The sequence below is a fragment of the Anolis carolinensis genome, chromosome 3, assembly GCF_035594765.1.
Source record: "Anolis carolinensis isolate JA03-04 chromosome 3, rAnoCar3.1.pri, whole genome shotgun sequence".
NCBI lineage: Eukaryota > Metazoa > Chordata > Lepidosauria > Squamata > Dactyloidae > Anolis > Anolis carolinensis.
This window is the reverse complement of record NC_085843.1, coordinates 9,798,686-9,823,930: the sequence shown is the minus strand read 5'-3', so window position 1 is coordinate 9,823,930 and position 25,245 is coordinate 9,798,686. Positions and strand designations below refer to the sequence as shown.

Here is a 25,245-nt window from a genome sequence, read left to right as displayed (position 1 = left end):
ATACCTCTTCGTGAGAAACATCATTGTAACCATTAAGCTTTGTGCCTGAATAAACTTGTTCTGGTTTTCCAACATCAAAGCCTCTGTCATATATATATTATAAACTAAGTACGCTACCATCTAAAGTAAATAAGTAAAAGAAGAAAGGAATAAAAAGTAAAAGGTCTCCTCCCTGAGTCTTTGGTGGCTAGATCATCTCAATTGGTGGTTCCATCTCTTCAAATTGGTGGCAGTCATAATTAAGTCTCTTACATTTGGTGGCAGCGGTGGGATAAAAAGATTCCCCCCCCCCCCCCCGTCTGAAAAAGCCTTAGACGTAGTAATAACCTCCTTCACAGGAGCATTTATAGAAAATGATGCTTCTTCAGTTGCTGTCCCTTTCAACACTTTCCCATTTAATGATGGCTTGCTGAGGCAGATGTGTCCTCTTCCCGTCTTGTTTGTTGCCTTCTCCTTCTCAACTCCAATTGCCATTTGGAACGACATTTGCATAATAAGGGACTGCCGGCAAGACGACAAGAAGCCTTTTGCACCGAACACAGCTGTTCCAAAACAGACTTTTCGAGCATTCGCGATCATCTATTTTTAACTTTCCGATAGAAGCGTTTCAGCCAGCCTAAAATGTCAGATTTATAGGCAAATTGTCAGCTTTGCCCAAGGTGAAAACAGGCACATTTGACATATCACCTTTTTTTTTTTTTTTTTTTTTGCAGGGCTAAGGCTTTTTCCAGCTAGTATTCCCTCCCTGTTTCCATTTGTAAGAGCAGCAAATTGATGTGGTTTAACCCAGCTGGAGACAAATGCGCTTTCCAGCACAAACACACTCACATACACAAGTCTGCACAGGAGGAAGATTTTTTTTCTCCCCCTTCGCTATATCCTAAAACCCTGATGTGCTTTCATAGTGGTCACGTGAGGCTTCCCAGACAAAAGGAAAAAAGGTTCAGGTTTACAGTAATTAGGAGAGAATCAGCCAGGGAAAAGTGGCAGTGCCTCCAAGAGAGAAAGCGGAGAGAAAGCGAAGTCTTGAAAGGACAAGAAAGGGGATTATATTTCCAAGTGACAAAAGGCTTGCCTGGATGAAGCTGGGGATAACATCTCCCTTTCTTTGCAGCACATTTCAAAGAGGAGGAGGGAAACCAAATAATACTCTGCCAAGAGTTTTGGACAAATGCTAAGCCTGGACCCGAATGATTTCTTTCTCTGTGTTTGCACTGCTTCCAAATGGCATACATGAAAACCTTGATACATGGGGTGAGTAATGTCAGGAGATGCATCTATACCAGGCATGGGCCAACTTTGGCCCTCCAGGTGTTTTGGACTTCAACTCCCACAATTCCTAACAGCCGGTAGGCTGTTAGGAATTGTGGGAGTTGAAGTCCAAAACACCTGGAGGGCCAAAGTTGGCCCATGCCTGGTCTAGTGAGGTGGTGTATTGTGCACACACAGTTTGGAAACCTCTGCTCTAGTCCTCCGGTTGACTTTGTGGTCAACTTCTTCCCATCACGCTGGAGATTTCTAGGGATCTCTAGGTCTTCCAAGGTGATTCTACGTTCAGCTTTCAGCAAAAGTGGAACACAGAGTCATAGCATCATAGAGTTGGATGAGACCCCAAGGGCCATTCAGTCTAACCATTTGCCATGCAGGAAAAGCACAATCAAAGCACCCTCAACAGATGGCCATCAAGCCTCCAAAGGAGGAGCCTCCACCACACTCTGAAGCAGAGAGTTCCACTGCTGAACAGCTCTTCTTATGATCAGGAAGTTCTTCCTAATGTTCAGGTGGAATCTCCTTTCCTGTCATTTGAACTCATGGCTCCATTGAGTCCCAGTCTCCAAGGCAGCAGAAAACAAGCCTGCTCCCTCTTCCTTATGACACCCTTTCATATATTTTTACATGGCTGTCATGTCTCTTCTCAACTTTCTCTTCTGCAAGCTAAACACGTCCAGTTCTTTAAGATGTGCTTCTCAGAGGGATTCATGGTCTCCAGAACTTTGATCCTTTTAGTCACCCTCCTCTAGATACCTTCCAGCTTGTCAATATCTCTCTTAAACTGTGGTACCCAGAATTGGACACAGGTGATGTCTAACCAAAGCAGAATAGCAAGAGACCACAATTTCAATTGATCTAGACCAGGGGTCCTCAAACTTTTTAAGCCGAGGGCCGGTCTACAATCCTTCAGACTGTTGAGGGGCCGGATTATCATTTGAAAAAAAAAATACAAACAAATTCCAATGCACACTGCACATGTCTTATTTGTAGTGCAAATTTAAAAATAAAAACAATTTTAACCAACATACATTTATCAGGATTTCAATGGGAAGTGTGGTCCTGCTTCTAGCCAATGAGATAGTCAAGTTAATTAGGATTGTTGTTGTTGTTGTTGTTGTGTGCCTTCAAGTCATTTCAGACTTTGAGTGAGCCTAAGTCTAAAATTTATTTATTATTTATTTATTTATTTACTGCATTTATTTACTACATTTGTATCACACCCTTCTCACCCCAAAGGGGACTCAGAGTGGCTTACAAATTATATGTACATACAATATATTATATTATTAGCATAGCACAATATTAGCATTATATATTACTATATTGAACTATACCACTATACTGTAATATTATTAGTAATATTATTAGTAATATAGAATATATAATTAATATTATTATATGGTATTATTATTAGTGTTATATTGTATTACATTATAATATTATTAATATTATATGTATATACAATATATGATATTATAAAACTGAGGGTGGGGGCCAGGTAAATGATCTCAGAGGGCCGCATTCGGCCCCCGGGCCTTAGTTTGGGGACCCCTGATCTAGACACTCTACTCCTTTGGATGCAGCAAAAAAATTCATTGGCTTTTTAAGATTCTGCATCACAGTGTTGGTTCATGTTCAACTTCTTGTCCACAAAGACTCCAAGATCCTTTTCACATGGACTGTTGTCAAGCCAGGCACGACCTATCTTATATCTTTGCATTTCATTTTTTTCTGTCTAAGTGTATTATATCTTACATTTGTCCTTGTTGAAATTCATTTTGTTAGTTTTGGCCAATCAGCTCTCTCATCTGTTAAGGTCATTTTGAATTCTGCTCCTGTCCTCTGGAGTATTAGCTCTCCCTCCTAATTTGGTGTCATCTTCAAACTTGATCAGTCTGCCCCCTAAACCTTCATCCAAGTTATTAATAAAGATGTGGAACAGTCCTGAAAGGCCCAGGACAAAACCTTGGGGCACTCCACTAGGGAGGTGTTATTTTAAGTTTTAAAAAATAGCAATTTCCTTATTCACTGTAATCACAGAGGTCCTGTTTCCCTAATCCCAGCAAGTGTTGGCTGACCATAGTGAGAGCTCATCTGAGTTGAATTTAACAAGTTTCACTATACAAAAATGAAGCTATCCCTTGCTGAGTTACAATATCAAGCAGTGGAGTTATAGCTTGGGTACTGGAAAAGAAATTACATTTCATGGGCCATAGTTGACCACAGATAAGTCACAAGGGGTGATCAGACCTACATCTGTTCCCGTCTCTCTCCAATCCCACGTGCGGCTGCCTCCCGGCCACACTTTGCAGTCCTTGTATGTTGTGGAGCAGCCTTTCACCGTCATCCGGCCCCATGAAATGGAAGCGATTTCGGGAGAAGACATCGTCAGAGGTTGGTTAAGTTTCTGAAAGATAAGAGGGAAGGACAACAACGTAAGGAAGATGTCCACTTGGTGACCAAAACATTTCAGGAGCTGGAATATTCACTGGCATTGACACACAGAAGGAGGAGTAAGATCTCTATGGATCAGGAGCTTAAGTTATTTATTCTATGTTCAGTCCTACACAGTTGTTCTACAAGTGAGCCACCTGATGAAGAATGTGCATTCGAACTGTAGGTCCGTTTTCATTACTAGGCAATATTAACTTTTTACTGCCCTAATTCTCAGCACTTTACCCTATTCCTGAATTCATTTCCTTGTGTTTTTACACATTCCTGTAATTTCTTAATAGCCCCACCGTTTAGTCCTGATGCTCGCTATGTAGTTTATGAATGTTGTTTTACTGTTGTTGTTTTAATTATATATGTTCTTGTATTGTTTTGTCTGTTGATCAGGCTTGGTCCTCATATGAACTGCTCCAAGTCCCCTCGGGGAGATGGAAGCAGGTTATAAATAGCTTTATTATGATGATTATTATTATGAAGAAAGCCACAAGCTGGTCAATGTAAAAATTAGAAATGGTCAGCAAACGTGGCTGCCTGAAGCCCGAAAGGTATCAAATGTCACCTGATCTTGGAAGCTAAGCATGGTCAGCCTTGGTTAGTTCTTGCATGAGAGACCACCAATAAATAATAGGCTAAATCACAGGGTTTTCTGGAGCTGAAAGAGTGTGACTTGCCCAAGGTCACCCAGTTTTTCATGGCGGAGTGGGAAATTGAACCCTGGTCTCCTCTCGTAATCCAATGTTCAAATCAATATACCATGCTGGCTCACAGATGTTTTATGGCTGTAGTACAGGCAGTCCCCTGACTTACAAATTTTAACCCATAGTTAAAAACAGGGTTGAGAGTTATTATTGGGGAAAATGTGTCTCCACGGAAGCTTTATCACCAATCCTTGCTATTTAAAAAAAAATCTAATTATCGCAGGGACATAAAGTGAGGTGAAATCTTCTGAATGGGCACAGAAAGCAAAGCAAACACTACAGGGATCCTAACCTTTCCCTATACTATCCAATGCATGTGTGTGTGTGTGTAAAAAAGTATGAATTTTAGTTTACAGATGTCATGTTTAACTGTGTTTTAAAAGAGTCAGTATTTCAGTTACTCTGCACTCATGAGTGGTTGCCATGGAGAAGGGGGCGGAGCCAACTGCGTTTAGCTGAAGAGAGAGCAGAATTTGGAGGGAAACTCAGTCTGTGGTCAGAGAGCCACAGGGAAGGTTGATTTTAGAGTGTGTTCTTATGAGACACAGAGAAGACTGATTCTCAGTTGAGGGGATCAGGGAGACTCAAGAGTTTATTTGAGTCATTTTAAAAATAAGTTTGGTGACTTATTTTAAGGTAACCTGTTTCCAGATAAGGAACAGATAGGCTGTGATTGTAATTCACAGGGTGACTGCAGGTTAAAACAGAAGAGAGAAAGAAGTGGCATTTTAAAGTTTGAAACACCTCAATATAGCATTGCAACTGTTAATCTAAGAAGAAAGGTTATTGTAACCAACCATTAAGCTTGTGCCTGAATAAACGTGTTATTATTCCTTCAAACATCTCAGTCTCTGTAATATATACACATTAAGAATAAATAAGAAGAAAGAAAAATAAAGATTTAAAAGTCTCCTCTCTAAGTAGCCAGTAGCTATATCTTCCAATAGTGGTGGCAAGAGTTGATAATCCCCTTAACATCTGGTGGCCGCATTATAAACATCTTTACCTCTGGTGGCAGCGTAAATAAACATCTTTAATAACTGGTGGCAGCGGATATAGTTATATATATAATATAATTTAATAAAAACATCATCCTTCTCCACAATTGGTGGCAGAGATGGGATTCAAAAGTTTTCCCTCTGTCTGAAAGAACCTCAGTCGTTCTTAGATCTTTACAGTGTGTGTGTGTATGTACATTGGAACAAGAGCATTAACACACACACACACATGCACACACACATATACTTGTGTGTATTTGTTAATGTATTTCTTCCGATGTACATACAAATTCAGCATAAGAACAAACCCTATCTTGTTCATAATTTGGGGACTGCCTCACACTCCTGTCAACCCACACCAATGCAAATATGCAGGCCTTCTTCATTCAGGGGAATAAGAGGGAAAGAAGAAAGCCCAAAATGATGGATAGAGGCTTGCAGATAACCAGGACAGGAAGAAAAGCAGGAGCAGAATCACGGAAAGCTCAACCTAGCTGGTTCAATGTATACAAACGTTGTTTTATGCACAAAAGTATTTAAAATATTGCATAAAGTTATATAAAGCTGTAAGGCGTATACGAAACATAAAGCAATGTCCTTTTTCGATGTTGGCCCCATCTCCAAGGGTGCATCTCTACTGTAAGAATCAATGCAGATTGACACTACTTTAACAGCCATGACACAATGCTAACAATGGAAACATGGGATTTGCAGTTTGCTGAGGCACCTGCACTCTTTGGCATAGAAGACTCAAGACTTTGTAAAACTAACACTCCCATGATTCTATATCAATGCACCATGCCAGTTAAACTGGTGCCAATCTGCGTTAATTCTACAATGTAGGTGCATCCTTCAACATCTCATTATGTATGTACAGTAAAGTCTCGTCTCGCTCATCCAGCCTTCGATTATCCAACATTCTGGATTATCCAAAACAGTCTGTCTTTTAGTAGTCAGTGTTTTTGTAGTCAATATTTTCAATACATTGTGATGTTTTGATGCTAAATTTGTAAATACAGTAATTACTACATAACGTTACCGTGTATTGAACTGCTTTTTCTGTTGATTTGTCGTAAAACATGATGTTTTGGTGCTTAATTTGTAAAATCATAATGTAATTCAACGTTTAATAGGCTTTTCCTTAATCCTTCCCTATTATCCAATATTTTTGATTATCCAACGTTCTGCCGGCCTGTTTATGTTGGATAAGTGAGACTCTACTGTATATGCAAACATAAATACAGTAGAGTCTCACTTATCCAACATAAATGGGCCGGCAGAATGTTGGATAAGTGAATATGTTGGATAATAAGGAGAGATTAAGGAAAAGCCTATTAAACATCAAATTAGGTTATGATTTTACAAATTAAGCACCAAAACATCATGTTAGACAACAAATTTGACAGAAAAAGTAGTTCAATATGCAGTAATGCTATGTAGTAATTACGGTATTTACGAATTTAACACCAAACTATCACAATGTTTTGAAAATATTGACTACAAAAATGGGTTGGATAATCCAGAATGTTGGATAAGTGAGACTCTACTGTATTACAAAATCCAAAATCCCAAACACTTTTAATCCCAAGCATTTTGGAAAAGGGGTGCTCAACCTGTACAAGCAAACACACAGTATATTCACTATTGGAAGCAGATTTTGCCTGCAATTTTGACAGAACCGACTTCACCTGAATATTATTAGCAGCTGCTCAAAAGGCACCAGCTGTTCCTTCCCAGTCCCCAAATCCCAAACCACAATTCCTTTTTAATGGCAAACAGCAAGAGCCTTCCAATTCCTTTCGCGCTGCAGAATGCAATTCCTCTCTAATAACTCGACTTCACACTTTCACTGCTGGTCTAACTGGCATTTCAGCCTGAGATGTGTATCACATACCCTTAGAGATCTTTTCAGTGCTTCACATTTTCCAATAAATCCTTTGCAATGGGAGTACGGCCAACATCTTTTTCAAAAACCACTCTCTCCTCTCTTTCTTTCTATTCAGATATATAGATATGTATATAAAAGCAATCTCGGGATTAAGAGATTTTCTTGTCCCGCTGGAAAGCCATAAGGAACACCCGCTGACAGTTATACAAAGGATCAAATAACGCAAGGCAGACCTTTCAACCTCGCTCCAGAGTACAGCACAGCGCAGCGGAAAGCTCCTCGACAATGCTAGATACTCTTTCCGGACTCATCAAAAGCAGAATTCGTTTCAAAATGTCAGACCAAGAGAAACCAATATTTTGGCTCTGAACTGGCCCAAAATTCTCAGAGGGGAAAAGTGGCTTCTTATTCTCTTTCTGCAACAAATTAATAAGCAAGACCCACTGTTGTTCCTGTTAGGGGAAACCTAGATCAGGTTGGGCTTGTTGAATGCCACAATTTTCCACTGAATTGCTAGACCTAAACTCACAAAATGAATTTCAACAGGGAGACATGTATGGTACTGCACTTAGGCAGGAAAAAAATGAAATGCAAAGATATACGATGAGTGACATCTGGCCTGAAAACAATCCCTGTGAAAGGAATCTTGCTGGACCGCAAGCGGAACATGAGTCAAGCATGTGATGCAGCAGCTGAAAAGGCTAATGCAATTCCAGGCTCCATCAAGGTTCTATACTGAGTGATGTTTTGGTCACCTGTACAGTTTTGGGCACCACAGTTCAATTCAATATGTACAAGCTGCAAAGTGTCCATAGGCAGATGCCCAAATGGTTAAAGATCTGGAAAATGGGAATTTCTTTAAGTAGCAGCTTATGGAAAAGAGTATGTTCATCTTGGAGAAAATTAAGAGGGGACATGATAGCCATTTCGAAACATTTGAAAAATGTCCTATGGAAGATAGAGAAAGCTTGTTTTCTGCTGCTCCAGAGACTAGGACACAAAGCAATGAATTCAAATGACAAGGAAAGAGATTCCATCTGAATACAGTGATAGCTTGATTTAAGAGTTTAATCTGTTCCGTGACTGAGCTCTTAACTCAAAACACTCTTATTGCAAAGCGAACTGTCCCGTTGAAATGCTATTAATCCATTCTGGCTTCCCAGCCCCCACTCACCTTTTTTTTGTTATGTGGACAAGAGAAGGTTTCTAAGCAGAGAATGGAGGGCCATCTGCTGAGAGTGCTTTGATTGATGCTTTCTGCCTGGCAGAAAGAGTTGGGACTGGATGGGATCCAGGTGGGATAGTGGCTTGGTGACTTCAATAATTCCATATAGTGCAAATCAATCATTCTTTTTTTGAATTATTACCATCTGGCAGATGGTACAGGGTGACAAAGACAAGGACAAACAGACTGAGGGACAGATTTCATCCTAGAGTTGTAACTATATTGAACTCCAAGGTTTTGCATTGATGTGGAATTGAGGGCTGTGCGGTGGTGGTGGGAGTGTGGAGGGATGGAGGTGTTGTTTCTGTGATGTGTGTGAGGGAAAGCATGAGCATAATGTTATTCCATTCTATTCAAGCCACATCACTGTATCAGAACAGGTTGCAAATAACGTAATACAGTTTGAGTATCCCTTATCCAGAAATCCCAAATCATCCAAAATCAGGAATTGTGCTCATGGCTGGCTGAGATGGCTTTCGGATGGTTCTACGTACCCACGTTTTGTTTTACGGAATAAATATTATGCACAAAAGTCCCTTCAGGCCACGTGTATAAGGTGCATATGAAACAAATACATTCTGCATTTATGCTTGGGTTCCATCTCAAAGATATTTCAAAATGTATGTACAGACAAATACAGGTATTCCAAAATCTGCAGAAAAAATCAGAAACACGTAGTTTATCTTTTGCTATGTGTCGTTGAAGGCTTTCATGGCCAGAATTGCTGGGTTGCTGTGAGTTTTCTGAGCTGTATGGCCATGTTCCAGAAGCATTATCTCCTGACTTTTCACCCACATCTATGGCAGGCATCCTCAGAGGTTGTGAGGTCTGTTGGAAACTAAGCAAGCGGGGTTTATATATCTGTAAAATGTCCAGGGTGGGAGAAAGAACTTTTATCTGTTCAAGGCAAGTGTGAATGTTGTAATTGATCACCTTGATTAGCACTGAATGGCCCTGTTGCTTCCAGCTTGGAAGATCCTTTGTTGGGAGGTGTTGGCTGGCCCTGATTGTTTCATGTCTGGAATTCCTTGTTTTCAGAGTGTTGTACTTTATTTACTGTCCTGATTCTAGAGCCATATTTTGTTCATTTTCATAGTTTTCTCCTTTCTGTTGAAATTGTCCACATGTTTGTGCACCATGTGTAGTCCGACATGGTGGTTGTTAGAGTGGTCCAGCATTTCTGTGTTCTCAAATAATATTCTGTGTCCAGATTGGTTCATCAAGTACTGTGGCTAACTCTAAAAAACTCTAAAATCAGGACAATAAATAAAAAACAACACTCAGAAAACAGAGGAATTCCAGACATGAATAAATCAGGGCCAGCTAACACCTCCCAACAAAAGATTACCCCAGGCAGGATGCAGCCAGAAAGGCTATTGAATGCGAATTAAGGTGGCCAATTGAAACATTCACATCTGCCTCAAACAGACAAGAGCTCTTTCTCCCACCCTGGACCTTCCACAGATATATAAACCTCACTTGCCTACTTTCCAACAGACCTCAACAACCTCATGAGGATGCCTGCTATAGATGTGGGTGAAACGTCAGGAGAGAATGCTTCTGGAACATGGCCATATAGCTCACAGTTATTTTGGCGAGTTAGGTCCTAACCTTTCTTTTTGTCCTCTCCCCATATTTCTTTTATAATGGATGCATTCCACAGCTCACAAGTGTGTGTTATACACACATATCTGACGATGCCGGATAATACTTCACATGAAACCAATGAAATAGGACTCTGAACCCTGAAAGGGTGTTCTACAGTAAACTGGTTAATCGTTAAAATGTGTCAAAGAACGACGCCTCCAATAATACGCTTGCTACTGACGGCATACCATGCAATCTCAAAAGTGTGTAGCCAGAAACTTTAATGAGTTTCAGAACCTTTACATATTATAAGTACTTAGTATTGAAGCCCTAAAAACCAGTCCTTCGTTTCATATGTACTACATCTCTTTGTCTGGTTTTTAGGGCTTCAATACTAACTCACCAAAATAACTGGTTTTTAGTCTTCCCTGCCAATGAGGAGGGAAATGACAAATGACAACTCCAAGGATTTTACTGCATTATAATTTGTATTATAAGCTGTATTATAATTTTTAATATATTTTAAAATATATTTTAGATGTGTTGTCGGAGGCTTTCATGGTCAGAATCACTGGGTTGTTGTGTGTTTTCCGGGCTGTCTGGCCATGTTCCATAAGCATTCTCTCCTGATGTTTCACCCACATCTATGGCAGGCATCCTCAGAGGTTGTGAGGTGCGTTATTGAACCCCAGCTTATTTCACAACAAGCAGGCTTCAGATCAGGAAAAAACTTTACAGTTCAAATTCTTAACTTGACCGAGTATATTGAGAAAGGCTATGAGAAAGGTTGCATAATTGCAGATTGGAAAGGATACGAGGAATATAGGAAGAAAATAAAGATTAAAAAAAAAACAAGAGTCAAGCCATGAGGTCATTGAAGAGTCTAAAAAATGTAAAAAAAATTTTTTTTTGATTATATTAGATGATTGACGACGAGAAGAACAAAGAATGGAAGACCAATTTACCCCTAAATTTTCCTAAGATTTTCTTTCTTTTCTTTTTTTTTCTTTTTTCTTCCTCTTTTTTTCTTAGTCATTCTGTCTTTTCTATTTTACAATATTGTTCCCCTACTTTTTATGTAGTAAAATCTTTTTTTTTAATAAAAATTATTTAAAAAAGAAAAGAAAGAAAGGTTGCATAACGGGAGCAGTTTTTGTGGATCTTGTGGCAGACTATGACACAGTGCAACATAGGAAAATGCTGCATAAAGTCTACCATATCACCTGGTACTATGATTTTACAAAATCGGTCCAGACCCTCCTAGAAAACCGCAGCTTCTATGTGGAGTTTCAGGGTAGGAAAAGTAGATGGAGGAGGCAAAAGAATGGTTTACCCCAAGGAAGTGTTCTTGCACCAACCTTGTTTAATATCTTTACGAACAATCAGCCACAACCACCACTCACAAAGAGCTTTATATATGCTGATGACCTTGGCCTAACAACACAAGCAAAAGACTTTGAAACAGTTGAAAACCAACTCATCAATGTCTTGAAAGATCTCTTTAGCTACTACAAAGAGAACCACCTGAAGCCTAACCCTGCTAAGACACAAGTGTGTGCTTTTTACCTAAGTAACCGTGAAGCCAACAGGAAACTGAAAGTTACTTGGGAAGGCCAAGAGCTTGAACACTGTTTCCATCCTAAATATCTTGGTGCCACCTTAGATCGAACACTAACATATAGGAAACACTGCATGAACACCAAACACAAAGTACCTGTCACGACCCAGGCTGCAGAGCACCAATAACCATACACCGAGGCCAGATTCTATCTAATATCTTTATTGAAGGAATATATAAAGTTAATAAAAGCAAGTGTATGAAATAGTCCAGAAATAGACCTTTCAGGAAAGGTCAAAATTAGTCCAAAGAAACAATGTCCAATATGAAATATTAAGGTCCAAAGTTGTAATCCAATAACCGAAACACTCACTTTGCCAGGCAAAGTGAGGGGAGATGACAAGGTCCTTTAGTCCAATGGAACTTGAGCGAGGCTAGGGAGTAACTTGAAACAGGGCTTGATACAAGGCAACAAGGACGAGGAGCAAGAACAAGATCCGTGGAATACTTGGCAAAATCCGGAAAACAAGGCAAGGCAGAGTCCTGGAAAACAAGGCTGAGTCCTAGGAAGCAAGGCAAGGTCCGCGGAGGGTAACAAGGCTGGAACGGGAACGTAGGCTTGGAAACAGGAACGAAGGCTTAGAAGCGGAGTAGCGCTGTCCACACACAACCTACTCCAGTTGCTGACGAATTGACTCCGCAAGATCCCTTTGTGGGCAAAGCACCTAAATAGGATCTAGTTTTCCCACCAAAGAGCAGTTCCCTGGAGAACCAGAAACGAAAGCTATTCTCTGAGTCCAGATGCATGACTCCTTAAAGTTTCCCATGGAAAGCAGGCTTAATCAGCTGAATGCTTAGCAGCTATCCTAGCACTCCTGCGGGACGCCTGTTGAACTCCCCTCTGTTGTTTACAAAAAGCATGGCGAGAAAACGTAGGAGATTGTGGCTCGGGGCTTGTTTGACAGACTTCTGGAAGACAAATCTCTTGCAGGTGCAAGGTTTCCAAATCTGGCTGGGAAAGTTCCAATTCTGGCTGGAACGGTGAAAAACCCAAGTTTTCCTCTTCATCTGGCACCACAGTGCCAGGAATGGGACTACATTGCCCATGGGTCATCACACTATCCCCCCCCTCAAGCCCCCTCTCAAAAATGAGCTCTCTCCCCGAAGTGCGGGACCGCGGCTTAGCAGGGTAGTTCTGATGGAAGCGGCGGGCTAAATCGGGGGCATGGACTGTGGAAGCGTCTACCCAAGAGCGTTCTTCGGGGCCAAAACCCGCCCAGTCAATGAGATATTGCAGGCGGCGGCGGTGAAAGCGAGAATCCAAAATGTCCTGAACCTCGAATTCTTCCTCCCCATCCACTAAAACAGGAGTGGGGGCCGGCCGGTCTGCATCAGGGCGCACACCATCCGCCGGAAGGAGCAGGGAGCGATGAAACACTGGATGAATGCGCATAGAGCGCGGCAGTTGGAGTTTGAAAGTCACGGGGTTAAGTTGCGCCACCACTGGATAGGGGCCAATGAAACGGGCATCTAACTTCCGGCAAGGGCGGTGGGAGGGCAAAAAGCGAGTGGACAGAAGAACCCGATCTCCTACCTTGATTTCGGGGCCCGACTGGCGATGTTTGTCCGCGTGGCGTCCTCCTTGGCTTGGTCTAATTGCTGGAGCAAAAGTTGTTGCACCACTGTGAGTTCTTGCAGCCAGTCCTCTGCTGCGGGAACCTCTGAGGTTTCAATAACAGGAGGGAAGAAACGTGGATGGTAGCCGTAGTTTGCAAAGAACGGGGTTTCTTTAGTAGAAGCCTGGACACCATTGTTATAGGCAAACTCTGACAGCGGTAACAGGGAAGCCCAATTGTCCTGTTGATAGTTTACATAGCAGCGAAGATATTGTTCCAGAGTGGCATTGGTGCGCTCTGTCTGCCCATCCGTTTGTGGATGGTGAGCCGAAGATAAACGAGAGTCTATGCCCAATAGTTTTTGTAGTGCTCTCCAGAAACGAGAGGTGAATTGGGACCCACGGTCTGTGACCAAACTCTTGGGCAACCCATGCAATCTGAAAACGTGCTGAAGGAATAAATCTGCAGTCTCTTTGGCCGTGGGAAGGCCATCGCAGGGAATGAAATGGGCTAACTTGGTAAAAAGGTCCACCACCACTAGGATCGTGGTGAATCCGCAGGAAGGTGGTAGATCAGTGATAAAATCCGCAGAGATTATTTCCCATGGGCGAGATGGAGTAGGAAGGGGATGCAGAAGCCCCGAGGGCTTCTCCCGTCTTGTCTTGGAGCGCTGACATATTGGGCAGGTATTGACATATTTTTCCACATCCTTGCGGATCTTAGGCCACCAGAAATCTCTTAGGATCAAATGCATGGTTTTAAATAGTCCGAAATGCCCTGCTGGCTTACAGTCATGACACAGACGAAGTGCCTTTTCTCTGCCCGGTCCTGGGGGAATGTAGACATGATTTCTATAGCAAAGTAACCCATCCTTAAGCGAGAAGGGAAAATGTAGTCCTTGGCGAAGTTGATCCTGAGCCCAGGCATCTGTTTGTTGACTGGCCCTGATTTCCTGAGCACAAAGGGGCCCTGGAGTTGAGGGAGTAGATTCAATTGGGGTGGATTTAGTGTTTCCCACTGTGAGCGTGGCAAAGTTCTCGGGCTGCAGCAATTGGGACTCAAAGGTCTCCTTGCGCCCTGCAGCATATTCCGGTTTTCGTGACAAAGCATCTGCCTGTTTGGTCTGGGCTGGGGTTACATAATGGATTTGGAAGTCAAAACGCTCAAAGAATAAAGCCCAGCGTTGTTGTCTCTGATTTAGTTTGCGAGCAGTTCTTAAATGTTCTAGATTCCGATGATCAGTGTGGACCTCAATGGGAAATTTGGCCCCTTCTAACCAATGTCTCCAAGTTTCAAAGGCTGCCTTTATGGCCAAAAGTTCCTTTTCCCAAATAGTGTAGTTTCTCTCTGGGGCAGTCAGTTGACGAGAGTAAAAGGCACAAGGGTGAAGATGTTCTCCCACTGGTTGCAAGAGTACCGCTCCAATTGCCACATCGGAGGCGTCCGCCTGTACGACAAAAGGGGTTTCAGGATCTGGGTGCTGAAGGATTGGCTGTGACGTGAATAATTTCTTTAGTTGTTGGAATCCTTTCTCAGCTTGCTCTGTCCAGCGGAAAGGCTGTTTCCCTCGGATGCAGCTGGTGATTGGATCAGACCAGCGAGCAAAGTCTGGAATGAACTTGCGGTAGTAGTTCGCGAACCCCAAGAAGCGTTGCACCTCTTTCTTGTTGGTTGGCGCCCGCCATTCCAATACTGCTGTTACCTTGGCCGGGTCCATGGTGAGCCCTAGTGGCGAGACACGATAACCCAGGAAATCTACCTCTTGTAGATCAAAAGCGCATTTTTCCAGCTTGGCATAAAGTCCATGATCCCGCAATCGTTGTAACACCATTCTGACGTGGTTCTCATGTTCTGATTGCGATCTAGAAAACACCAAAAAATCGTCCAGGTAGATGATCAAGAACCGGTCTAGATAATCCTGAAAGATATCGTTGACAAAATGTTGAAACGTTGCGGGAGCTCCACATAAACCGAAATTCATGACCAGGGTTTCGAATAAACTGAATTTAGTCTGGAAGGCAGTCTTCCACTCGTCCCCTTCCCTGATGCGAACTAGATTATAAGCTCCTCGAAGATCCAGCTTGGTGTAAACCTTAGCCCCTCGAAGCCGGTCTAAGAGGTCCGAGATCAAAGGCAGGGGATACCGGTTTCGCTTAGTGATATTGTTCAATGCTCTATAGTCCACCACCAAGCGTAGGTCCCCTGACTTCTTTTTCACGAACATCACTGGGGAAGCGGCTGGGGATTGAGAGGGTCTAATAAACCCCTTGCGGAGGTTTGTCTCTAAGAACTCCCTGAGAGCTTCTTGCTCTGGTTCAGTCAGGGAGTAGAGGTGTCCTCGCGGGATCGGGGCCCCCTCCACCAAGTCAATGGCACAGTCATAAGGTCTATGTGGGGGTAGTCTCTCGGCTTCTTTTTCATTGAATACATCCCAATATTCTGAGTACTTCTTGGGCAAGGTGATAATGGGTTCAGCGTCTGTGGCATGGCAGACCTTGGCTACTAGGCAATGGTTTTGGCAATATTTTGAAGCAAACTGCAGTTCTCTGTTGGACCAGGAGATGCTTGGGTCGTGGAGTGTCAGCCATGGAATTCCCAAAATCACAGGGAAATGGGGAACCTCGGTAACAAAGAAGGAAATCTCTTCCATGTGTTCCCTTATCCACATTCTGGTGGGTTCCGACCACTGGCTTACTGGACCTGTCTTGAGGGGGCGGCCGTCGATGGCTTGCACCACCCGGGCATTCTTGAAGTCATGATATTGTAATCCCAGAGAGTCGGCATACTCTCTATCAATGAAATTGTTTGTGGCTCCTGAGTCTATCATGGCATGGACCATGACGGGTCCTTTTTTCACTGACCACAAGGTGACCACTAGGAGAAATAGGACCCCGGTTGGCGGCTCTTGAGTGGGGTTTTTGACCGGGCTGGCGAGCCTCTCTACGCCCGGTCGCCGGCTTCCCCCGCCGGCTGCGCGCCAGCCGCCTCAGATGTCTTCGTCTCCGTGGAGGACGCCGTCGCCAGACGAGCGGCGGGCTTCCCTTTGGCTGGACACTCTCTGGCAAAGTGGCCCCCGTTTCCGCAGTACCAACAGAGATTTAGGCGTTGGCGGCGGGCCTTCTCGGCGGCATCTAGTCTGGGTCGCACGTTGCCCAACTGCATTGGCACCTCCTCGCTTCCTCGGGGGTATGGGGCTGGTGGCGGGGGTCTCCACACAGGACGCGGCTGGACGCCGGTGGGAGCGGGAGGTTTCGCTCCAGTCCTACCGCTCTGGCCTCGAATCCATTGCTTTCTGTTGGCAAGCATGACTTCAGCTCGTAAACATTGATCAATGAGTGCTTCAAGAGAGTGTGGAGGATCCACCTTGGAGATTTCCTCCAGCATCTCGATGTTGAGACCCTCCCGAAATTGTCCTCTGAGGGCTACATCGTTCCAGCCGGTGTTATGGGCCAGCACTCGGAACTCGGCTATGTACTAGGACAAGGGTCTGTCTCCTTGGGAGAGGCGCCGGAGTTTGTGGCCGGCTGCCTCCAAATTATCCTCGATCCCCCAAGTCGCCTTAAGGTGGTCCAAGAAGTGTTGCGCTGATCTTAGATGTGGGGAGACTTGGTCGAACAGTGCCGTCGCCCAGTTGGCCGCTGGCCTGTCTAGGAGACTGTAAATCCACGCCACCTTGATGTCTTCTTGGGGAAACTCGGCAGCACGGGCCTCTAGATAAGCCTGGCATTGGCGACGGAAAACATGAACCTTAGAAGCTTCTCCGGAGAACTTGGTTGGCAACGCCATGGCCGGGAGACGGATTCCGCGCTCCTTCAAACCCCTAATTTCTCCATCCTGCGCATTGAGCTTGTCACGGATGCGGTCCACTTCGTCCTTGTCGATGGTGTAGCTGAGTGGCTGGCCACCCGGCACGGTTCCGGTAGACATTCTGGCCTAGGTTAATTGGTGCTTAGGGTGGCGGAGTCAAACTGTCACGACCCAGGCTGCAGAGCACCAATAACCATACACCGAGGCCAGATTCTATCTAATATCTTTATTGAAGGAATATATAAAGTTAATAAAAGCAAGTGTATGAAATAGTCCAGAAATAGACCTTTCAGGAAAGGTCAAAATTAGTCCAAAGAAACAATGTCCAATATGAAATATTAAGGTCCAAAGTTGTAATCCAATAACCGAAACACTCACTTTGCCAGGCAAAGTGAGGGGAGATGACAAGGTCCTTTAGTCCAATGGAACTTGAGCGAGGCTAGGGAGTAACTTGAAACAGGGCTTGATACAAGGCAACAAGGACGAGGAGCAAGAACAAGATCCGTGGAATACTTGGCAAAATCCGGAAAACAAGGCAAGGCAGAGTCCTGGAAAACAAGGCTGAGTCCTAGGAAGCAAGGCAAAGTCCGCGGAGGGTAACAAGGCTGGAACGGGAACGTAGGCTTGGAAACAGGAACGAAGGCTTAGAAGCGGAGTAGCGCTGTCCACACACAACCTACTCCAGTTGCTGACGAATTGACTCCGCAAGATCCCTTTGTGGGCAAAGCACCTAAATAGGATCTAGTTTTCCCACCAAAGAGCAGTTCCCTGGAGAACCAGAAACGAAAGCTATTCTCTGAGTCCAGATGCATGACTCCTTAAAGTTTCCCATGGAAAGCAGGCTTAATCAGCTGAATGCTTAGCAGCTATCCTAGCACTCCTGCGGGACGCCTGTTGAACTCCCCTCTGTTGTTTACAAAAAGCATGGCGAGAAAACGTAGGAGATTGTGGCTCGGGGCTTGTTTGACAGACTTCTGGAAGACAAATCTCTTGCAGGTGCAAGGTTTCCAAATCTGGCTGGGAAAGTTCCAATTCTGGCTGGAACGGTGAAAAACCCAAGTTTTCCTCTTCATCTGGCACCACAGTGCCAGGAATGGGACTACATTGCCCATGGGTCATCACAGTACCTGCACGCAATAACATCCTGCGGAAACTGACTGGCAGCGCATGGGGTGCAGACCCACAAGTAATAAGAACATCAGCCCTGGCCTTGTCTTACTCAACTGCTGAGTACGCCTGTCCTGTCTGGCACAGCGAAGCAGGTGGACATAGCACTGAACAAAACATGCAGAATAATCACAGGATGCCTTAAACCTACACCTGTTGATGAACTATACAAGCTAGTTGGCATTCCCCCCCCCCCCCCCCCCGGATGTGTGATGGGAAGTTGCTGCTATGATAAAATAAGGTTGAATACTGTGAAAACCATCCACTGCATGGTTGTCAGCCTCCTCCCAGTAGACACAAATCTAGGAAAAGCTTCATGAGAACCACCACTCCTCAGCTGGAGTCTCAGAGTGACTCTGATGGGGATTGTGGGATTCAAGTTCCAGATGTTCAAGATGATGGGATTCAGGTTGAAGATGACTCGGATGGGAATTATGGGATTCAGGTTCAGCGTGTCCCTGTTGTGAGAGAAGAGGAGCAGGGAGGCATTCCCACGGCAGGGAATGGTGGAGATGATACTGAGGCTATCCAGGTGCAAAGGGAGCACAGCTCCCAGCTAGATACCCTGTTTCCCCTAAAATAAGACATCCCCAGAAAATAAGACCTAGTAGAGGTTTTGCTGAATTGCTAAATATAAGGCCTCCCCTGAAAGTAAGACCTAGCAAAGATTTTGTTTGGAAGCATGCCCAACAAACAAAACACCAGAGCTTGCAGGATTGGCAAATATATGTACCATAGAATTGTTGTACATGGAAATAATGGTAGTAACAAGAAATTCTTGATAGGATTCACAGTTTGTCTGGTTATGCTGGTTTGTGATGACAACTGCTGTACAGTATATAATAAATGTTCATTTTTTTGTTCAACAATAAATGTGAATTCTTCTTCATGGAAAAATAAGACATCCCCTGAAAATAAGACCTAGCACATCTTTGGGAGCAAAAATCAATATAAGACACTGTCTTATTTTCGGGGAAACACGGTAGCATGCAGACAGAGGCTGCTGCTAATGCGCTGTCTAGCCTTGACCAAACAGCATCTCAAGATCGAGCTGGCTGTTTGGAATTCCGGGTCCGCAGGAGTGTCAGAATAGCAAACAAGAGAGAGGTCAGAGGCCAAAGGAATGCATTCATGCTATGCAGGGATTATTAAAGGAGGTGCTGAGAGACAAACCTTTGTCAAAAGCAACATCTCGTTTGGAGTCAAGAAGCGATCTCTTGCTTTCCCGGATTACCTTGCAACTCTATGTATTCAAGTTTATGGGACTTTGTCTTGCATTGATGAAACCTTGTTTTATGCCTAATGTTTTCTTGGATTATTCTTTATAGCCTTGCAACAATCTTTTGGATATTTACTTTTGCTTTTAAGAACTATTTATCTCCTATTTCCTAATAAACTACAAAAGACTACAACCTGTGTACAGCCTGGTGTATTTAGCAAGGTGAAGCTAACCTGAGGTGCGACACTCTTAATGTTCCCCCTGCAATAGCAAGAGTATCTCTCTGGGCAGCTAAACCAGGAAATCCCAGTTGGATGTCCCCCAACGAGGGTCTTCCTCCAGAGGCAAACCAAGAAGGGGCAACTTGGAATTCCCTGAACAGACTCAGAAGTAGAGTTGGCAGATCAAAAGACAGCCTGGCAAAATGGCACTACCTAAAAAAATCCTCCAACTTGTGCGACTGTGGACAACCACCATGTCAGACTACACAGAGAAGCCATTGAAGTCCCCAGGCATGTGGACAACTTCAACAGAAAGGAAGAAATCATGAAACCATGAAAATGAACAAAATCTGGCAACCAGTATTTTTTAAAAAAACCTCTAATATCGGGACAGTAAATAAAGAACAACATTCAGAAAACAGCGGAATTCCAGACATGAATCAATCAGGGCCAGCTAACACCTCCCAACAAAGGATTCCCCAAGGCAGGCAGCAGCCAGGCTTTGAAGCTGCAAGCCTTTTCAGTACTAATCAAGGTGGCCAATGGCAACTTTCACAGTTGCCTCAAACAGACAAAGAGTTCTTTCTTCCAACCCTGGACCTTCCACAGAAATATAAACCCCACTTGCCTAGTTTCCAACAGATCTCACAACCTCTGAGGATGCCTGCCATAGATGTGGGCGAAATGTCAGGAGAGAATGCTTCTGGAATATGGCCATAAACTCCAGAAAACTCACAGCAGCCCAATTACATTATACTAAATTATAGCCTAATACGCTATACTATTTATGCAATACTAATTATATGATTACAGTAGAGTCTCACTTATCCAAGACTCACTTATCCAAGGTTCTGGATTATCCAAGGCATTTTTGTAGTCAATGTTTTCAATATACAGTAGAGTCTCACTTATCCAACGATCTGGATTATCCAACGCATTTTTGTAGTCAATGTTTTCAATATATCGTGATATTTTGGTGCTAAATTCGTAAATACAGTAATTACAACATAACATTACTGCGTATTGAACTACTTTTTCTGTCAAATTTGTTGTATAACATGATGTTTTGGTGTCTCATTTGTAAAATCATAACCAATTTTGCTGTTTAATAGGTTTTTTCTTAATCTCTCCTTATTATCCAACATATTCGCTTATCCAACATTCTGCCAGCCCGTTTATGTTGGATAAGTGAGACTCTACTGTATCATGATATTTTGGTGCTAAATTCGTAAATACAGTAATTACTACATAGCATTATTTCGTATTGAATTACTTTTTCTGTCAAATTTGTTGTATAACATGATGTTTTGGTGCTTAATTTGTAAAATCATAACCTAATTTGATGTTTAGTAGGCTTTTCCTTAATCCCTCCTTATTATCCAAGATATTCGCTTATCCAAGGTTCTGCCAGCCCGTTTATGTTGGATAAATGAGACTCTACTGTACTAAATTATAGCCTAATATGCTATACTAATTATGCTATACTAATTACAGTAGAGTATTGTATTGAAAACATTGACTACAAAAATGCGTTGGATAATCCAGAACATTGGATAAGCGAGTGTTGGATAAGTGAGACTCTACTGTATATGATTATATTAAACTAAAAGCAATACACAAGCGAACACAAAAATAATTATTAAAAATAGATTAAGAAGGATGATAATTAAAATATAAAGTGGTCTATTAATTAGTTAATTCACAACGGAAAATGAACATGTAATTAAATACTGGCATAGTTGACACTCACTCACCTATCCTGAGCCGAGGCAACAACAGACTGTCCGCTTCCCTTATTAGTCAAGTTACGCCTCTGATTGGGCGCGGCGTATTGAGTGACATCGCCTGCGGCCACTAAGAGGTGGCCAGCCCAACCCACTTTCTTGCTCGGCCACGCCCTCTTGTCCATTGGGAGACTTACCACCTCTTTTTTTATTATGATTCCGCACCTTTCCCTAGCGGCGCCGCGATTGGTTAAGGAGGAGTTCTATCCCCGCCCACTCCAGCCTCGTTTTGGTTCCTGTGTCAATCACAGAGGATTGGGGGGGCGAAGTGTCGCGCGCGGCCGCTCTGCCCCGTCTCTGGTTGATTCTCCGCAACGGCGTCTCGCCTCCTCCCCGCGCTGCACCCCACAGCGCCCCCTGCCTTCCCTCGCGTCCACTCCTCCCGGCCTTCCCTTCGCTCGCCTTCTTCATCCATCCTCTCAGGATCCAAGATGGCGGCGGCAGCGGCGGCTCCTCCATCGCCTCCTCCCCCTCCGCCGCCGGGGAGCTGCCCGGCTTCGTGCCCCAGCTTCGCCGTCGTCTGCTCCTTCCTGGAGCGCTACGGGGCCCTCCTCGACCTGCCCGAGCTGCCCTTCCCGGAGCTGGAGCGAGCCTTGCGCGGGAGCGGCGCCCAGCAGGGTGAGAGCGGGGGCGGCCTAGGCCTAGGCCTCGGAGCCAGATCCCACCTCTGCCTTAATTTGAGTTGATTTGAGTTTCTTTCAGGACGTATTTTGGGAGGGGGATCCAAGGATTGCTAATCTCGATCTTGTGGGGGATTGGCCTCCACATCACGAGGTATTTCGGAGAACGAGCCCAAGTCTAAACACACAGCCTCTGCATCTTGTGGGGTATTTGTTACTCTCTCAGGAATGGGCAAACTTGGGCTCTTCAGGTGTTTTGGACTTTAACTCCCACCATTCCTAACAGCCTCAGGCCCTTTCCCACTCTCTGGCAGAGAAAAATCAAGGTTTTGCAAAACTGCAGCTCGCAGAACTCCCATTGAGTTCAATCTTGGTATTAAACTGCATCAGTCTAGCAATACTCACATTAGTATTAAACTGCATCAAATCTGCAGTGTAGATGCACCCCTAGCTTAATAACACTCACACCCCCTGTACCAAACTGTCCATCTCCAATTTAGTACAGTAGAGTCTCACTTATCCAAGCTAAATGGGCCGGCAGAAGCTTGGATAAGTGAATATCTTGGATAATAAGGAGGGATTAAGGAAAAGCCTATTAAACATCAAATTAGGTTATGATTTTACAAATTAAGCGCCAAAACATGTTATACAACTAATTTGACAGAAAAAGTAGTTCAATACGCAATAATGTTATGTTGTAATTACTGTATTTATGAATTTAGCACCAAAATATCATGATATATTGAAAACATTGACTACAAAAATGGCTTGGATAATCCAGAAGCTTGGATAAGCGAGGCTTGGATAAGTGAGACTCTACTGTACTTGGAAATATGGGGCACAGACTGTGTAGAATGGCATCAAAATCATAATAAGAGTGGGAATGGGTCTCCTAAAGATCATCTATTGCAGGGGTCCCCAAACTAAGGCCCAGGGGCCCTATGCGGCCCTCCAAGGTTATTTACCTGGCCCCCATCCTCAGTTTTAGACTTAGGCTTGCCCAAAGTCTGAAATAACTTGAAGGCACACAACAACAACAACAACAACAATCCTAATTAACTTGACTATCTCATTGGCCAGAAGAAGGCCCACACTTCCCATTGAAATCCTGATAGGTTTATGTTGGTTATTTTTAAATATATATATTGTATTGTTATTTTGTTGGTGTTGTTGTTGTATTTGCACTACAAATAAGGCATGTGCAGTGTGCATAGGAATTTGTTCATATTTTTTTTCAAATGATAATTCAGACCCTCAACAATCTGATGACTGTGAACCGGCCCTCCACTTAAAAAGTTTGAGGACCCCTGATCTAGCGTATCATTCTTTCACCTGGTATTCCATAGCTGTTCTTTTGTGTTCGAGGAAGGTTTCTCTTTATGGATTTGCACTCTCACAACCCAACCCCCACTCCCACAACACCCCCCCCCCCAAAGCACTCATGGGCTATAGATCTTGTAAACTACAGCTCCCAGGACCCCATAGCATTGAGCTCTGGCCATTAAAGTGGTGCCAAACTGCATTAATGACATTTCCCTTGTGTTGAATTGGACATCGTAAGATCCTGTATACACAACGAAGACTTGTTTCCAACTTATGGGTGCATCTAGACTAGACCTGGGCAAACTTGGGCCCTCCAGGTGTTTTGGACTTGAACTCCCACCATTCCTAACAGCTTCAGGCCCCTTCCTTTCCCCCCTCAGCCGCTTAAGCAGCTGAGGGGGGAAAGTAAAGGGCCTGAGGCTGTTAGGAATGGTGGGAGTTGGAGTCCAAAACACCTGGAGGGCCCAAGTTTGCCCATGCCATAGAATATGTAGGGAGATGGTATCCAATGGTAAATGTGTGGTTTCTTTATTATGTGTGTGTGTGTGTGTGGGGGGGGGGGGGTTCCTTCACATAGTATTTTGGAGATGGGACCCAAGTCTAAATAGGCATTTGTTTAAGTTTCATTTATGGTGAGTATTCCTTCTCAGAAATTTTTGGGATCGGAAGTGCTTAATATTTTTGGGATTGTAGTTGCATCTCCCTGATGAAATATTTTGGAAGTATCTTGGCTTTTGGGTTATTTGCCTCCACATCATGAGGTGTTTTGGAGATGGGACCCAAGTCTAAACAGGCGTTTATGTTTCATGTATGTGGAGTATTCCTTCTCAGAAATGTTTGGGATCGGAAGTGTTTAATATTTTTGGGATTATAGTTGCATCTCCCTGCTGAAATGTTTTGGAAATATATTGGATTTTGGGATATTTGCCTCCACATCATGAAGTATTTTGTAGATAGGACCCAAGTCTAAACACAGTCTTGGTTTATGTTTCATGTGTGTGGAGTATTCCTTCTCTGAGATGTTAGGGAGTAGAAATGTTTTATATTTTGGGATAGTAGTTGCATCTCCATGATGAAATGTTCAGGAAGTATATTGGATTTAAGGGATACTTGCATTCCACATGATGAAATTTTTTGGATATGGGACCCAAGTCTAAGCACACAGACTTTGTTTATGTTTCATGTATGTACTCCATTCCTTCTCTGAATGTTAGGGATTTTGGGATATTTACATCCACATCATTAAATATTTTGGAGATGGGACCAAAGTCTAAATACACAACCTTTGTTTATGTTTAATATATGTGGAGTATTTCTTCTCAGAAATGTTAGGGAGTAGAAATGTTTTGGATTTTGGGATATTTACATCCACATCATGAAATATTTTGGAGTCTAAACACAGTCTTGGTTTATTTTTCATGTATGTGGAGTATTCCTTCTCTGTAATGTTTGGAATCGGAAGTGTTTTAAATATTTGGGATATATTTGCAAAATACTTGGTTATGTGGAGGCAAATATAGAATCATACTTCCAGAACAGGGGGTTGGACTGGATGGCCCATGCGGTCTTTTCCAACTTTGTGATTCTGTATTTGGCTCCATATAACAAAGTATTTTGCAAGGTGGGACCCAAGTCTAAACACAGTCTTTTTTTTCTTCATATATGTGGAGGATTCCTTCTCTGAAATGTTAGGGATTTTGGGATATTTGCCTCCACATCAGGAAGTATTTTGGAGATGGAACCCCAGTCTAAACAGTCTTGGTTTATGTTTCATGCATGTGGAGTATTCCTTCTCTGAAATGTTTGGGACT

The 25,245-nt window shown here is 43.3% G+C and overlaps 2 protein-coding genes across 3 annotated transcripts in view; one reads left to right on the top strand and one right to left on the bottom strand.

Annotated features, from left to right (window-relative positions):
• Positions 1-21,593, bottom strand: part of aamdc (adipogenesis associated Mth938 domain containing) — a 31,825-nt gene extending 10,232 nt beyond the window's left edge. Inside the window, exons 1-2 of one of the 2 annotated variants that reach the window (XM_003225966.4) lie at positions 21,462-21,593; positions 3,527-3,679 (exon numbers count right to left, since the gene is read on the bottom strand). In XM_003225966.4, the coding sequence (XP_003226014.1) occupies positions 3,527-3,658 (132 nt within the window). In that variant the 5' untranslated portion in view covers positions 3,659-3,679; positions 21,462-21,593. Of the gene's footprint in view, positions 1-3,526; positions 3,680-7,313; positions 7,517-21,461 lie in introns of those variants that run through there. The other variant, XM_008118640.3, reaches the window with a different exon arrangement.
• A 288-nt stretch (positions 21,594-21,881) lies between these two features.
• Positions 21,882-25,245, top strand: part of rsf1 (remodeling and spacing factor 1) — a 66,959-nt gene continuing 63,595 nt past the window's right edge. Inside the window, exon 1 of the mRNA XM_062974503.1 lies at positions 21,882-22,109. Coding sequence (XP_062830573.1) covers positions 21,923-22,109 — 187 coding nt within the window. The 5' untranslated portion in view covers positions 21,882-21,922. The remainder of the gene's footprint in view (positions 22,110-25,245) is intronic.